This window comes from Phragmites australis, chromosome 10 (assembly GCF_958298935.1).
Source record: "Phragmites australis chromosome 10, lpPhrAust1.1, whole genome shotgun sequence".
In the NCBI taxonomy this organism is placed as follows: Eukaryota; Viridiplantae; Streptophyta; class Magnoliopsida; order Poales; family Poaceae; genus Phragmites; species Phragmites australis.
Genome location: NC_084930.1, coordinates 32,229,786 through 32,246,219, shown reverse-complemented (window position 1 = coordinate 32,246,219; position 16,434 = coordinate 32,229,786). Strand labels below are relative to the sequence as shown.

At 44.7% G+C, this 16,434-nt stretch overlaps 2 protein-coding genes across 2 annotated transcripts; both read left to right on the top strand.

Moving 5' to 3' along the window:
• Window positions 1-513: 513 nt before the first annotated feature.
• LOC133930782 (uncharacterized WD repeat-containing protein C2A9.03-like) lies at window positions 514-9,250 on the top strand. The gene is made up of 10 exons (XM_062377512.1): window positions 514-794; window positions 905-1,090; window positions 6,246-6,413; window positions 6,506-6,592; window positions 7,078-7,212; window positions 7,341-7,451; window positions 7,778-7,869; window positions 7,951-8,056; window positions 8,153-8,239; window positions 8,513-9,250. The coding sequence occupies exons 2-10, from the start codon at window positions 926-928 to the stop codon at window positions 8,924-8,926; spliced, it is 1,365 nt and encodes a 454-aa protein (XP_062233496.1). The 5' UTR covers window positions 514-794; window positions 905-925; the 3' UTR covers window positions 8,927-9,250.
• Window positions 9,251-13,810: 4,560 nt separating this feature from the next.
• Window positions 13,811-16,434, top strand: LOC133930781 (pentatricopeptide repeat-containing protein At5g48730, chloroplastic-like). The gene is made up of 3 exons (XM_062377511.1): window positions 13,811-14,329; window positions 14,422-14,828; window positions 15,128-16,434. Exons 1-3 carry the CDS (start codon window positions 13,937-13,939, stop codon window positions 15,819-15,821), a joined length of 1,494 nt encoding a protein of 497 aa, XP_062233495.1. The 5' UTR covers window positions 13,811-13,936; the 3' UTR covers window positions 15,822-16,434.

Genomic DNA, 16,434 nt, shown 5'->3' with positions numbered 1-16,434 from the left:
CAATCACAGTCCGTGCTACATAGCCATAACTAAGTAAATGATGGATTGTAGTACAATTATATCGCAATTCCAATGCACATAGAAATGTATTCGTAGTCAGATCAACACTAACATTTTATCAATTTGACCATCCATTCAATTTAGGGAAAAAATACTTATTGTCCAACCAATTTAGGAAAAAATATTTATCGTCCATTTAAAAAAGAATATCAACCATCAAACTTTAGCACTGTTCATCCACCGTACATTAAAATGCTACCTCACTTTCTATTCAAAGGTTTTCACATATATTTGTTTTTTATTCTGATTATAGATTCTAACTAAAAAGAAAAGGTAAAAACAAACCACCACGATATAAAAACTATCTCTCACTATCTACACTAAAACAAACCGGACTTAATAGCCGACCAATAAATTAAGCGACGCTAACGTTTCAAAAGTATCCATCCCGGTGTCACGTCTTCTAGAAACGCCGTTAATCTCAGCTCCGTAGCCTAATTATCCCCTCCCCGTCTCTATCCATTGCGTTGCCGGATCGAGGTCGCCCCCTCCCCCTCTGGAACCTCGCTTCGCCGCACGGCACAAAAAGCACGGGCGCGTGCTGCCTCCCCTCCACACGTTTCCGCCTCCCGATCCATAGCCGCCGCCGACGACGACACAGCTCCTTCTTCTCCCTCTCCAACCCTCGGGAGCGAGCCAGCCCTCTGCTCCTCGCGCTCGACACCTCACCGGCGGCGCAAAAGGCGCAGCCCGCACCGCGGGAGAGCCGCGAGCTCGAGCTCTTCTTTTTCCTGGTACGGCGCTCGCTTTGCCCGCTTGGTTACCCCTCGTGAGACAGCCGTGAAGTTTTGGTGTGGTTGTGTTGTGTGCGTGTGTGATCTGAGTGGCTAGTCGCTGCGTGCAGGGGGGCGGTTCGGCGCGCGGGATGGCGGCGGGCGGGCGGGACAGCGCGTCGGCGGCGCGCGTGATGGATGACTACGAGGGCGGGGCGTCGGACGGCGAGATGGACGTGGAGGTGGGCGACGGGTTCCACGGCCGCGACGCCGACCGGAGAGACGACGGCGGGGACGGCGACGACGAGTACTCGCTGGTCAGTACAACCTTCTTTGGTGGTGGTGTTGGATGCTTTTGTTGTTTTCGAACCTGCAAGTCTGAGGAGGCCGACGCGTGATGGCACCGTTTCTCTTCTCAAATGATCTATCTAAGGTTCCCTTTTTTTATTCACTTGCAAAAATCGAGCGTGAGATCGTACGAGGATTGACAGAGCATGTCGGAGCTGGCTCATTAAAATTCCTCATGGACATAGACCGATCTTCCTCCGTACTGGGTTCGTTCTATCAGGATTAGAAGTTTATATGCAATAATTTAAGGTTAGTTTTATGAAGTGGGCGTGCTGCTAATTCTAGGGGGAATGGTGCGGTAAAACACATGCGGAAAAGTAGTTTTTAAAAAACGCAGTTGATTGTTTTGTTACGACAAAGTAGAGAAAGTTAACTTGCCAGCTGCATTGCAAATTATTTAACAGAAACTTAGAAAGCAGTAAAGCAGCATTCTACTAAATTCCAAAGCGTGCCACAATAGCAGGGGTACCTTAGTCCAGTGATATACACAAATAATTGTAAAGAGCTACATTAGTTTGCTGGCTAAATTACAGCCTGTTTTTTCTTCATTTAGTCCTTGCCTGCTGATTTTTTTATGGGACAAGGAGACCTGATGTCAACAGGGCTTGTGTAGCAGATTAGTTTTGGCCAATCATGTATCTCCAGATTGCTCTCTCTCTCTCTCTCTCTCTCTGCTTATCTTCAGCCAATAATGACTTGGCTTATCATCCTCTCTGATAGGTCGCTTTCGTGCAAGTCATTTATTGCATAATTTGCTATGCCCAATATGGCACGGTGTTGCAGATGCATTGTTTCGGTGTTGTTTGACTTGGCTATGACCAAAGAGCAGAGAACATGGTTTTCAATTAGGAGATAAGACTGATGTCTTGTCCTTGTTGATTCGAGTTAAGACTAATTCACCTGTTGAATTAACTGCTCACTTAGTTGGGGGACTTGTTTGGCATAAGCGTGAGAATCACTTGCCCTGTATGAGCTTAGGCAATTATCAACATGACCTTATACTGCCTGCTGTAGTCAGTGATATAAGTGTTAGAAATGAGCAACCCAATTGTATTCCTAAGCCCCAAAGGGGATATACAGGGTATGGTACGTATGCAGAAAGCACCCTATACTAGAGAGTAAATACACAACTATGCATATACATCTAACACCCCCCCCCCCCCCCTCAAACTCATGGTGGATCTACAACATTGAGTTTAGAGAGGAAAAAGTTGTGTTGTGCCCTCGTCTGTGCCTTCGTGAAGAAATCTGCTAACTGAAGCTCTGAAGTCACATAGCGAAGAGGGACAACCTCATCCTGTACCTGTGATCTCATATAGGAAGCATCAACTCCGATGTGTTTGGTAAGTTCATGCTTCACGGGATCCCGAGCAATACTGATCGCATCGGTGCTATCAAAGGAGAGGAGTCGGTGCAGTAACTGTCACACCGAAATCCTCTAGGAGCCACCGTAGCCAGGTGACCTCAGCTATCAATGCCACCATAGCCCGTAACTCAGCCTTAGCACTCGAACGAGAAACTGCAGTCTGCTTCTTGATTTTCCAAGCAATCAAGGAGCCAAGAAAGACACAATAGGCAGAGAGAATGATGGTTAGAAGAATCGCTAGCACAGGTCGCTATCATCTCCATGCCCTTCGTCTCCTGATACCAACGAAGGCACATATGAGGGTGGTGATGCAGCTGGTAAGGGTGGTGTCGGGGAGGAGGTAGACGATAGCGGAAAACGTGAGGATGGCAGCGGAAAGGACAAATAAGGAAGAGTGAGAAAAGAAAGAGACTCATCAGTACTAGAGGGAGCATTTATGGACGAATGAGGATAGTAAGAACGAGATTCCTCAAAAGTGACATCCCTAGAAATCCTCATCTGACGGGCAACTGGGTCGTAGCAACGATAACCCTTGTGCTTCGTATTGTATCCAAGAAAGACACTCAACAAACTGAGCGGTCAGCTTGGTGCCCTCATGAGGAGGAAGGAGAACATAGCAGACACACCCAAAACAATGAAGGTAACTATAAGGAGGACTACCAAAGAGGCGCTCATATGGACTACATCCTTGAAGAACAGTGGACAACTGCCTATTAATGAGAAAGATAGCCGTAGAGATCGTCTCAACCAAGAAGTGGGGGGAAAGGTCAAGAGAGCGCGAGCAGTCTCAAGAATGTGACAATGTTTGCGCTCAGCCACATCATTCTGAGTATGAGCACCAGAGCAGGAGAACTGAACAAGGGTATCCTGGTCAGCTAGATAATGACATAACGACAATGCGCATTGGAGATGTACTCACCAACAGAGTTAAGATGGAAAGCTCGAATGGGACAGTCAAACCGAGTGCGAATTATAGTGGCAAATTGCTGGTAAATAGAGAGGAACTGACCACGAGAAGACATAAGATAAATCTAGGTAAAATATGAATAGTTATAAATAAAGATCACATAATAGGAGTGACTCCCTTTTGAAACGAAGGGAGCACGGCCTCATACATCAGAGTGAATAATATCAAAGGGGCGCTAAGACACAGAAGCACTAGAATGATAGGGGGGTGCAGTTGTTTTTCAAGCTTGCAACCCGTACAATGAAGAACATTATCACCAGAAACAGAACCTAAGACACCACTACCAACTAAAGTAGACAGTCTAGAACTTAAAAGACGACGATGCCACTGCACAAAGTGATGGCAGAAGAAGCAGCTAACACGGGCATGGGAACTGGATGACCCTCAATCCAAGGGATGCAACGGAAGACAAAGCCAATTGATCTCCCAAAGGCGTTGAGAGTCGTGACGTCTAGGATCAGTCCCCACCAGAAGGTTGGTACAAAGATCCTGAACACAAAAAGAGAGCCTCAAGAATGATACGACATCCATGATCGGTAATGTGCTCAGTGGACATCAACTGCATAATGAGCTAGGGCACATGAGAAACAGTAGGAACATGAAAGGATAAAGTATAAAGAGTGCCCCGGCTAATAACAGGTAGAGAAGTGCCATCAACTGTCTGAACAATGAGATAACTAGGAGATGCCAAAAAAGGCAGCTGAGTCAAATCAGGAGTCATATGAAAAGAAGCACCAGAATCAAGGAACCATTTGGATGATATACCTGGGTGGTGAGAAGGGGTAGGAGGTGTGGAACCAGAAGCCTGAGTAGTAGTCATGTGTGTTGAGGTAGCAAGGCAGCGAAACAGCGCAAGGACCTCTTGCTTGGCGATGGACACCGAGTGAGGACCCGACTAGGTGGAGGGACCACCAGAGCACGACGAGGGGTGTCCACCACGACGTGCTTTCCTATCACGCTGCTTCTTACGACAGACCTTAGCAGTATGGCCTGGTTTGTCGCAATAGTCGCAGACAACTCCAGAAGGTGCCCCCACCACCATCAGGAAGGGCGAGGGCAACGAAGAAGGGAGCAGGGTGTGAGAGCCGGAGACGAGACTTGAGCAGCCAGAACCAGGGGCGAAGCCAGCGTCGGAGAGAGGGGGGTGCATAGCTTTTTATTGTTCATCGGAGTTATAGTAATTTACTGTTCATCAGAGCTAATTTTAGTAGTATTTTTTTGATAGAAGGGGGTGCATGTGCACCCACACTCCATAAACAAGCTCCACCACTGGCTAGAACAGAGGTGGACTGTTAGGCCCCACTCACACCCTCCTCTCGAAGACGTGTCTCCTCAGCCCGCAACTCAGGCATCGCCTCATCAAGTGAAGGTCGCGGACGGCGGGTCATCACTTGTAACCTGACAGTCTCAAACTCAGGTCGGAGTCGAGAGAGGAACTAATGAAGACAAAGGATCTCCTGCTGATCCCGGTGGAGATCACAACACCTGCAAGTGCCAATACCATAGAACTTGGCACTTAGGTTGTCAAGGCGCTACCACACAATAGACATCTGGTGGTGAATCTCCTCCACGGTGGAGTCGAGCTGCTGAAGGGACTGAGACTCCTTCACGACGGCAATGTACAATGCCTCGTTGCAGATCTCATAGCAACGACAGAGCTAAGCCAACGTCATCTAAGTAGTGGTGAGGCCTGTAATGGACATCGAAAGATGCAACCTCCATGCTAGGAACCAAGATGGCCTTCGCAATCCGCTCCTCACGCAGCCGAGTCTCGTAGACGGTGAGATCAGATTGGTAGGTCTCCATCTCGAAAGCGTCGAGAAGAACAACCTTGGTAGCATCATCAACATCTGTCGGGTAAGCGGGTGGAGTCGGCAAAGTGGGGCAAGGCGGACGGGGCTGCTCACCGGTGAAATAGCCTCACAGCTACTGACCACCCATGTGGATCTCCATGTGCACCGCAAACTCCCAGAAGTTGGTGTCATTGAAGAAGACAGGACACCGAGGAACCGAAATGGCACCCGGCTTTCTGGAGGATGCCATGATGACCGGAGAACGAAAAGAAACACCCTGTCCCCCCCCCCCTGGAATGAAGAGGCCAACAGAGAGGGGGTGTCGGTAGAGCTTGAAACTAGCAAGGCGACGGCACTAGGCAGAGCCGGTCGGTGTGACGGCGACGGTGAGGGCAGCGGTAGCTGCGCGGATCTCGGCGGTGTGAGAAGAAGCGGTGGCGGCCGCTCGAAGGTCGGCGACGACAGCCACACGGATCCGGCCGGCGGAGGGAGCATGCGGATCGGGGCGGCGGTCGCGCGTGGATCTCAACGGCGGCCACACAAATCTCGTCGACGGTGGCGCAAGAAGAGGCGGAGGGCGGGTTTGAGGGAAGAGGAGAGGAGAGAGGGAGTTGCTCTCATCGGTTGACAATGACGGCTCACCGGCGACCGTGCTGGTGGCACGCCGGTGACTGCGAGATGCAGATGGGGAGCACCATAGGCTCTGTTACCATGTTAGAAATGAGCAACCCAACTGTATTCCTAAGCCCCAAAGGGGATATACAGGGTATGTTACATATGCAGAGAGCACCCTATACTAGAGATTAAATGCACAACTATGCATATACATCTAACTATAAGAAATTGTGTTATTCTTGGATTTTTTTTCTCCTTAGCTCTTTTTCTTAGTTTGAAATCCAAATGAACGACATGATGAATTTCCTTCAATTTTTAAGATTGTTCATACCCAGTTGTTTATTAAGTGATCTAACATATTAATAATTGGCAATTTTCTACAGCTCACTAGAATAACTGACACATCGGCAGCTGAAGCAAGAGCAGGAAAGGATATACAGGGTATACCATGGGAGAGGTTAAACATAACCAGGCAGGATTACAGAAAAGCTAGGTTGGAACAGTACAAAAACTATGAAAACTTCCCTCAATCTGGAGAGCTCATGGATAAGGTTTTCACTACCATCCAGTTTTATTTATCAAAGGCTGTTCTATCCTTCCGGATTTTCAAATTTCCTAATCTCTTTTTTAACATTTTTCTTAGTTGTGCAAGCAAGTAGAGCAGGGCAGCAAGTATTACGAGTTTCAGCACAACACTAGATCAGTGAAGCCATCGATTCTCCATTTTCAGGTGATTTGCATTGTGCCTTCCTTTTAGTGCAGGATATGCAGTAACTAAGTGTACTATTTTGTTGAGAAAAAGTTGCCGTGAATTATCTATTTTCCTTCTTTATTGTCAGCTTTTATGCTGCTTTCTTCACAAACTTGCAAGCTGCCTGTACCATTTGTATCCATATCAGTGATAAGTCTGAGAAAAAAGGGTTACTACTAGTTTTTTTGTTATAATAGAACTGTTACAATTATATTGTTAAACAAATGCAGCAATGACAGGTATAATAGTTTAAATGAATAACAAAGGTTATGCTAGTTTCAAGAAAGTTTCTTGTGAAATATGGCTGGGTATCAATAAGAAGGAATTAAGAAGATTTCCTTTGCATTACGATCAGCTTCTTTCGCTGCTATGAAATGGAGACTAGTTAATGTGTTCGTCTGCATTACAGTCTTGTCATATGACTCCCAAGGCTGCACAATACTGACTAACTTTTTCTTCTGTAGCTTAGGAATTTGTTATGGGCAACTTCGAAGCATGATGTCTATTTTATGTCAAACTCCACATTAGGCCACTGGTCATCATTGTCTCACAATATGTCAGAGGTTCTGGACTTCTCAGGGCACGTTGCTCCAGCAGAGGTTTTCCCCTTATAATTTCCTGCTTGCGACCTTCTGATCAAATATTCAAGTTTGTTTGTTGATACTTTCTTCTCTAAAATTCAACAGTTCCCATTTTTAATGTACGTCTGGTCTTTTTTGTTACACAGAGACATCCTGGCAGTTTACTAGAAGGGTTCTCTGGGGTTCAAGTTAGCACACTTGCTGTGAATGAGGGTGTATTGGTAGCTGGTGGTTTTCAAGGAGAATTAATTTGCAAGGTAAGGCGCCAATGAAGACTTGGTTGTAACTCTGACTCAGCAGTATTTGTTTGCGAATTCCTTTTTCCCATTCAGTAGGCTGTAGCTTTAACTGTTCATTTTCCTTTCAGTTTTTCCTATTTATGCTCAGTATAATCTTCCATATGTTAGATATCTAAAATGAAATATGAAAGTGAAAGCATATTTATACTCCCTGTACTGTAATTTTGAGATGTATTCATCGCTAGGAGGCTTTCTTATTTTGCCTTAATAAAATTGGTGCCTTGAGAAAAAGTAATTCATGGACGGCAGGCTCACTGGCTCAGCATTTCTTTGTGTTGGTACAGGGTTTGACAGACCGAAATATTAAATTTTGTACAAGGACATCTTTGAGTGACCATGCTATAACGAATGCCATAGATATACACGGATCGGCAAGGTAAGAAAGTTTAACTTTCCAGAACCTTTATGAAGATGTACGCTGTCATAAAAATCTGAAGGTATATAAAATGCTTTGCAGTGGAAGCTTGCGCATTACGGTATCCAATAATGATTGCAGTGTTCGTGAATATGATATCGAAAGATTTCAGCTCTTGAACCACTTCCGTTATAACTGGCCGGTGAATGTAAGTTTTGTCCCGTTAGGATCCACGAAAACTATTTCGGGTCCTTCCTTTCATCCATATTTGACTGTCCCCTTATGTTTTCTTCTATAATAACAGCACACATCCGTGAGCCCGGATAGGAAACTTTTGGCGGTAGTTGGAGATGATCGGGACGCTCTTCTTGTGGATTCACGAAATGGGAAGGTATTTAGCTATATTTGCTTATTCACAATCATTGTTGTTATGTTACTGCCATTCTGTCATTGCATTACTAAGTGAGGTTTCATTTTCTCCCGTGTCTCTTGGGCAGTAGGGCCTTTGTTTAACCTTTTTACATTGAAAGAATTCTCATTTGCTTTTCGCTGCAGTTAGAAAGTTACCGTAATTATATCAAGAATTCAAGACCCAGCTTCAATCTTGTTTTGTTAGCTGAACAGAGACATGAGAGCTGAAATGCTGAATCATTGTTCTTTACAGGTAACATCTACCCTAGTTGGCCATCTGGACTACTCATTTGCTTCCGCATGGCACCCAGACGGGCGCACCTTCGCGACCGGGAACCAGGATAAGACCTGTCGTGTCTGGGACATCCGCAACCTGTCGACCTCGCTCGCGGTCCTGAGGGGCAACATCGGGGCGATCCGGTGCATCCGCTACTCCTCCGATGGACGATTCCTGGTTTTCTCAGAGCCTGCCGACTTCGTGCACGTCTACAGCACTGCCGCGGACTACAAGAAGCGTCAGGAGATCGACTTCTTCGGCGAGGTGTCCGGGATCACGCTCAGCCCAGACGACGAGTCCCTGTTCGTAGGTGTGTGCGACCGCGTCTACGCCAGCTTGATGCAGTACAGGATGATCCATCATTTCGATTACCTTGACTCGTACATGTGAAGAATGGAGCTTTGGTGTTTGTGTTGGGTGCTGGCTGTAGGCCACTGCTCCTGGTGACGGTTCTGGTGTGCGGTTCAGGGAATGTTTCTCCCTGTTCAGGTGCGCTGGTCCATGGTGCGTTGAGACTCGAGCGAGTCTGCCTTGTAAATAGTTGGCTATTGAAGCGTAACATCAAGGGCCAATAATGTATGGACATATGAGCAGAGTAGTGTATCCTTTGAGTGGTTAGTTCCAGACTCTAGTATCCAAATATCTCTCGACTAAATTCATATGGCATGTTTGTACTTTGGGATACAAGAGTTTTGTATGAATTTCGTTAGAATCTGTAGGATTCTCGCAAGGTTCCTAAGTTGTTGTCTGGGCTTATGCCTTAGCTAATATTGGGTAGCTCACCCCGGGCTTTGGAATTTTTTCAACCCCACTGATTTATTGCTACTGTATTGGATTAATCGTCTAATTGTAGCATTAGGAATGTATCAGGTATCTTTTAAAAAAAATGTATCAGGCTACTTCCTCTGGTCATAAATACTGAGTAAATATTGTAAAACTATAGAAATTTTGATAAAATTATCGTAAAATTACATATTAAGTAATAGTTTCACAAAAATATAGATTTAGTGTCAATTATCACAAAACTATATATTTAAACAATAATTTTACAAAACTACAGATTTAATATCGATTTTATTGTAAAACTACAGATTCTAGATAAGTTATTCTCAGCCACATTACCATAATAATTAGATCCCGCTTGCAGTTTCACAGCAGCTAATAGCTCATGAAACAAACTGTTTATGAGTTCACGTGACTGCATGTAAAACCCTGATTTTTTATTTCATAATTTCCTTAAAAAATTCTAGAAATTAATTAGGGTTTAAATAAATAGAATAGGTTAAAAACTATTTTCTAAAATAAATTTAATTTTGTCCTAGGTTATATTATGGTTAAATGGATTCATGCTGGAATAGTTGCATTAGAGCTTTTATTGTGTAAAAAATAATTTTTGAAAACCCCAAGGCGCGTCATTTAATTTTTTAGAAAAAATTGAAAAAAGATTTGCAAAAGAAAATATCTTTTTTTTCTCCTTGAGTCAAATCTCCTTTATTTTCTCCTTTATTCATTTTTCTCTCAGCCCACTGTTTTCTTCTCCCAGCCGAAGCCCGCTGTCCAGCACACGTCGGTCTCCAATCTTCCTCGCGCTAGAGCCGCTCTTTTGCCCATCTCCGCACCCACTCCCCATCTAGGCCGCCCGAAGGCCAGGCCTAGCTTTCGTGCTCATGCGCTCTTGTTGCCCGGATGGTGCCCGCGCCTATCTCCTACCTCCGACCCGAGCTGGACTCCGACCGTGCCATCGTCATGGTTCCTAGCCCCACCAAACTCCATGCCCATAAATAGGCCCCAGGAGCCCTCGACGTCTGCACCGCCTTCAAACCCTAGAGATGCCGCTGCTCCTGAGCACTCAAACCCTAAATTGAATTGATCTGTCGCCACCGCCATTATCATCGTGGCTGAGTTCGCCGCCCGCCGCTCTTGCCACTTCCCCGCCGCGTCTGAGACCAGCTCCGGCACCGCAAGCTCATGAGGAGTTGTTTCCGTTGTTTCTCATCGACTCTCTGCCTACGGACAACCCTTCTCGCAGAGCTCCAAGCCCCACCCGTTGTGCGCCGTCATCGACATGCCTACGGGTGTCTCTCGTCCAAGGTGAGCCCCTAGGAAGTTCCCGTATCCCCCTCTCTCTTTTGAACTCTCTCGCGCTCGTTTTGGTGCGGTGTAGTGTTGTTTAGCCATCTCTGGTGATGTGCTAGTGAGCTACTGCCACTGTTCGACATTGCCAGCTCACGTCGTCGCATCCCCGTTGACACCACCCACTCCATTGTGCTTGTTGTGCTGCTCTGGTGCTGCATCGCTGCTCATTGTCACACCCTGAACACCGGAGTGCCGTTTCCAGCCAACTCCAGCGAGTCTACCGTCGTGTTTTCCCTCTCCCACCGCCGCTCATTCCTTTCCCCCACCGTTGCAATCAGTCGACTAGCTCCCGAGCGTCGTGGCCATTAGATCTGAGATGGACGGTCTAGATTAGATCGGCAGATAACCCTTCGTCAACCAACCACATGTCACCATGTGTCACCTTCTTTAATCCATGATAGCTCAGCCATGACACATCAGCCTGCCACATCATCAAACCTGTCTACGTGTCACGTCACGCTAGTAGCCATTTATCTAGTCAGCTTTCTAAATTATTTTAATTCAGGAAAATGATATTTTTGCACTTTAGCCCTTGAACTTTTCTGTATGTAATAAAAAGCCTCTGCCTTTTTACAGTCTGGTTAGTAAACTTTCTCATATTTATAGATAGGTCTCTCTATTTTTACCAAAAGGCCTTTGTACTCTCTGTTTTTATCCAAAATAAGTTATTTTCTTTTTTAGTTTAACCCTAACCTTATTTATAGCATAATTTTCTCTTTAGCTCCAACTTAAACGATTTTCGCGCTCTCATGTTCGTAGTGACGTGTACTATCTTTTAGTATATTTTTCATATATGTTAGCTATTGTTTGGTGTACTATTTTTAGTTAGTTTTATTTTGTATTTTTCTTGTGTGTTTCGAGAGCAGTCGAGGAACAGTTCGAGAATCTCTGGAACCAAGTCTTTGAAGAGTCTGAGCATCAAGTTCGAAGAGACAAGTGTCATTGAATATTTTGATCCTAATTTTTCAAATGTGTTCTTTATTTTAAACACGCATGATGTTAATATTGAATCCCATCTACTTATAATATCTTGTTCCATATATTCCTTGTCGCCTAGTTGTCAGTAATGGTTATGATGGATAGCTTATGCTTAGCTTTGCGCCATGGTAAGGATGGGTAGTCGGTTAAACATGACTAATGAACTATGTAACTATGAGTTGAAAAAATCTGGTAATGGTATAGCAACATGGAATCTTAGGCCTTGAGCAAAAAGGTGTTGGTGATGGTGGTTGTAGTTAATTTGTTGGTTTAGTGTTCATTCAAGTGACCTAAGTAAGCACCGGTTTATGGAGCGATAACTCAAGTAGTATCGTAACAACCATGAGACCTAGTATGGGCAAGCCTAACCTATTAATTAGTGGATTCTAATTTTGCGCGTGCCAAACTGGAAGAGTGGATGTGTGAGGATGGCTAAGGCAAGAACTATTTGGATAGTGATATGTGATGTGTAGTGGAAGTAAAGAGTGAAATCTTGTTGTAGCTACAAGAAGCAAAAAGGGGCTTCCGGGTGGTGTAAAAACTACTTTGACAGTTATGAAACCTAGTGTGCGTGCACATACTGGATGCAACTTTATAACTACTTTGTAGTGATCTCCGAACGACACACCATAGACGTGTGTAAAGTGTTTGGCTGGCACAACAACAAGAAAATAATGACTCGTGGGAAAAACTGTACAACCTCTACAAAGTGTAAAATCTGATATATCAGATGTGCTCACAATCATGAGAGACTTAGATACTCACATGATTTGTTGGATGAGTTTGGTTTAGTTTAGTTGGTTTGGTTGGATGGTTGGTTACTTGTGATGGGTATCAAGATGGATGGTTTGGAAATCTGAAGTGGTTTTTGGGTAGTTGAGAAACATATTGAGATGTTTTTAGAAGTTGAGAGTTTAGTGGTGAATCACATAGTTAAATATGATATTTTTATAACTATTTGTTAGCATAATTGGTATTTATGCAAATTTAACTTATTACAATATGTTTCTTTATTTAAGCTTGTATGTCATTTACTTTTCACACTTACAGAATACGATATGTACACATTTGCTATTTTCATCCAAATATATATCAAACGCTGCTCAGACAAATGAGGAAGAGCTAGACTCCTTCATCGACAAAGATGAAGATTGCTAGGCTGGTGGACCCCCAGTCGATTGACTATGGAAAATGGGAGTTTCGATGTATTTTACTAGTGTGTTTTAGTTAAAGATTTTGATGTGTTTCTTTTTCATTTAAGTTAAATGTTATACTAATAGCACTGTTTGTGATGCACTGATAAAGTCGTTGCATATATGAAACTTGATCCTGACATATATGTGATTTACAGGTGTGACACTACAAGCAGAACCTATTCGTCAGGTTAATAGGTCTGCGATAGAATCTATAGTTTTATGATAAAATCGACGCTAAATTTGTAGTTTTGTGAAACTGTTGTTTAAATCTGTAATTTTGTGATTTGCAATAATTTTTCTAAAGTAGGACAGTTCGTTTCATGGGCTGGCAGCTGCTGTGAGACTGCAAGCGGGGTCCTGTCGTCATGTTAACAGGGCTGAAAACAACTCATCTAGAATTTATAGTTTTGCGATAATTTTGTTAAAATATATGTAGTTTTGCTGGTACTAAATCTATAGTTTTGCGATAATTTTGGCAAAATATCTGGAGTTTTACAAAATTTACTCTAAATACTTAGATGTTTTAGATAAGATTCAATCAAACTTGCAAAACTTTGACTAAGGATAACTTTTAAGGCATTAGTTTGAAAATATGAAAATCATATATATATATATATATATATATATATATATTGAAAAATACTTCCATAATCTCATAATTTTATTAGATTTTAAAAATATATTTTCATATAATGAATCGTCAAAGATATGTTATATATTGGTGACTGTATCATATCCGAAACGTAAATTTTTTTACAGGAGGGAGTACCTTTGAAACGAGAAACAAGTAGCAAGTCAGCTATTAAGCAACTGATAAACTACCGTGATCAGTAGACGGTCAAGAGTGGTTTATCTGACACGCGTACCTGTTGGGCCGCGAAGTGACTCTGACACAGCACGGGAGATCCCAACCGTCGGTTCATCATCCAACTGCAGCTGGAGCGACTGCACGTTTGCCGCCACAGCAGACAGAGTGCTCGCAGGCGGAGTCTCATCCAGTCCTCTCGTCCGCCGCGTCGGCGGTCGGCCTCTCACGGCAAGCCAAAAATCTCACCCCTCCGCGCCGCTCGCTCCAATTCCCGAGCAGCCAATGGCCGCCGCGCCGGTGGCATCCCCCTTCCCCGCCTCCTCCTCCTCGGTCGCCGCCCCCGTCGCGTGCCGTCATCGCTACCCCGCCGCCCGCGCGTCCTCTGCGGCCCGCGAGCCGCCGCCCACCTGGGGGCCGGCCGGCGCGGAGAAGAGGACGCGGCGAGGGAAAGAGGCGGAGGTGGGGGATGAGGAGGCGGAGAGGCAGCGGAAGGAGGAGGTGAACCGGAAGATCGCGTCCCGGAAGGCGCTCTCCGTCATCCTCCGTCGCGAGGCCACCAAGGCTGTCCTTGACCAGCGGAAGCCCGGCAAGGGCACCCGCCGCCTCCTTCCCCGCACCGTCCTCGAGGCCCTCCACGACCGCGTCGCCGCCCTCCGCTGGGACTCCGCCCTCAAGGTCCTCCTCCTCCCTTCACCCTAGCCACCGCCTCCATTGCAGCACGCCTTCTAGAAACGTTGCTTACTCTCGCCGCGCCCATTGCCACCCAGGTGTTCGAGCTATTGCGGGACCAGGTGTGGTACAGGCCTCACGTCGGCATCTACATCAAGCTCATCACCATGCTCGGCAAGTGCAAGCAGCCGGAGAAGGCGCACGAGCTCTTCCAGGCCATGCTCGACGAGGGCTGCGCCCCCAACCTCGAGTCCTACACGGCCCTTGTCTCCGCTTACAGCAGGAGCGGCCGCTTCCGAGAGGCGTTCTCCTTGCTTGATCGGATGAAGGACACCCCTGGCTGCCGGCCCGATGTCCAGACATACTCGATTCTCATCAAGTCCTGCTTGCACGCCTATGATTTCGAGAAGGTGAAGTCTTTGCTGGCGGATATGGCACGTGCGGGTATCCGTCCCAACACCGTCACATATAATACATTGATTGATGCTTATGGGAAAGCAGGAAGGTAATTGATAGCAAGAACCCGTGCTTTAATAATCTGAACGTACAATAAGCTAACTTCTTATATCTGCTAATAATCGCATTATGAAAATTTATGAGCTCTCAATTCCGAAGAACACACTAGATTTTCCTGAAATTTCTAGTTTAGTTACCACATTTCCTAGAATATGCACTTATATGACAGCCAAAACTTGAATGTTTAGTGCAACTGCTTCTGTAAAAAACATGAAACATAGTTCAGCTTCAATTAATGCTTCTGTAAAAAAAAAAAAAGGTTCATCTGGTGCTGTTTTTATTGTTAAGGTTTGCTGAGATGGAATCGGCTCTTCTGAAAATGTTGTCAGAAAATTGCAAGCCTGATGTATGGACAATGAATTCTACTCTCAGAGCTTTTGGCAGCAGTGGTCAGATTGAGACTATGGAAAACTGCTATGAGAAGTTCCAGGCCTCTGGTATCGTCCCAAACATTAAGACCTACAATATTTTACTTGATTCCTATGGTAAAGCTAAAATGTATGAGAAGATGGGAGCTGTGATGGAGTACATGCAGAAATATTATTACTCCTGGACAATAGTCACTTACAATGTAGTTATTGATGCATTTGGGAGGGCTGGAGACCTTCAACAGATGGAATATATATTTAGACTAATGAAATCTGAGCGTATAAAGCCCAATTGTGTCACACTCTGTTCATTGGTTAGAGCATATGGAAGAGCTGAGGAAGTTAAGAAAATAGAGACAGTGTTGAGAATTGTCGAGAATTCAGACATAACATTGGATATTGTGTTCTTCAACTGTTTGGTGGATGCATATGGGAGGGTGGGGTGCTTGGCAGAGATGTGGGCTGTTCTTGATTTGATGAAGGAACATCGGTGCAAACCAGACAAGGTAACGTGCACTACCATGATCAAATGGTTTCTCATCAAAGGAATTGATGATCATCGTGTTCAGTACCTGCGTGACCTCAAAGATGGGCAATGTACAGATGATATGTAGGTGTTAACACAAAAGCATCCTATGAACTAATGACTTCTGTCTGCAATTCTTTCCAACGATGTGGAACCATTATGTCAGAGCCTTGGTTTACAGAGATGCATCAATCTCACCCTGCCCCCTGATATCATGAGGTACTGACTTGAATGCTACTGAATCAAACATTCAATATGTGCCCCATGATGGTGATGGATACGAGAAACGCTTGCAAACTTTGTTTTGCAAGTTTGACAGCAGAGCTATCTGGCGACATTTATTGATTAGCAAAGCTGCCAATGGGTAGGGCATCCCAAGAATGCAATTGTTTCTGTTAAAGATCCGAGCAACTTTTGGTGATTAAAGAATAGTGGACAAGAGAGAGGAACATGAAGATAGCCTTGTGAAACAGTGCAACTTTATAAGCAAATGGACAAGAAATGCTGGTGACATTGGTCAGATTTCGCTCTGCTGTTGTGAATTTTTATGTATATTGTGCAGCTGTACATGGCGTGTACCAGTGACTGCTGCAAAGATGCAGCGTTTCACTTATTAATTCTAGGAAACTACTGGTGATTCAAAGGTTATGTAATGGAGATGCTTTCTGGAACAGCCATTCTTGGTTCGAGTAACTGCACAA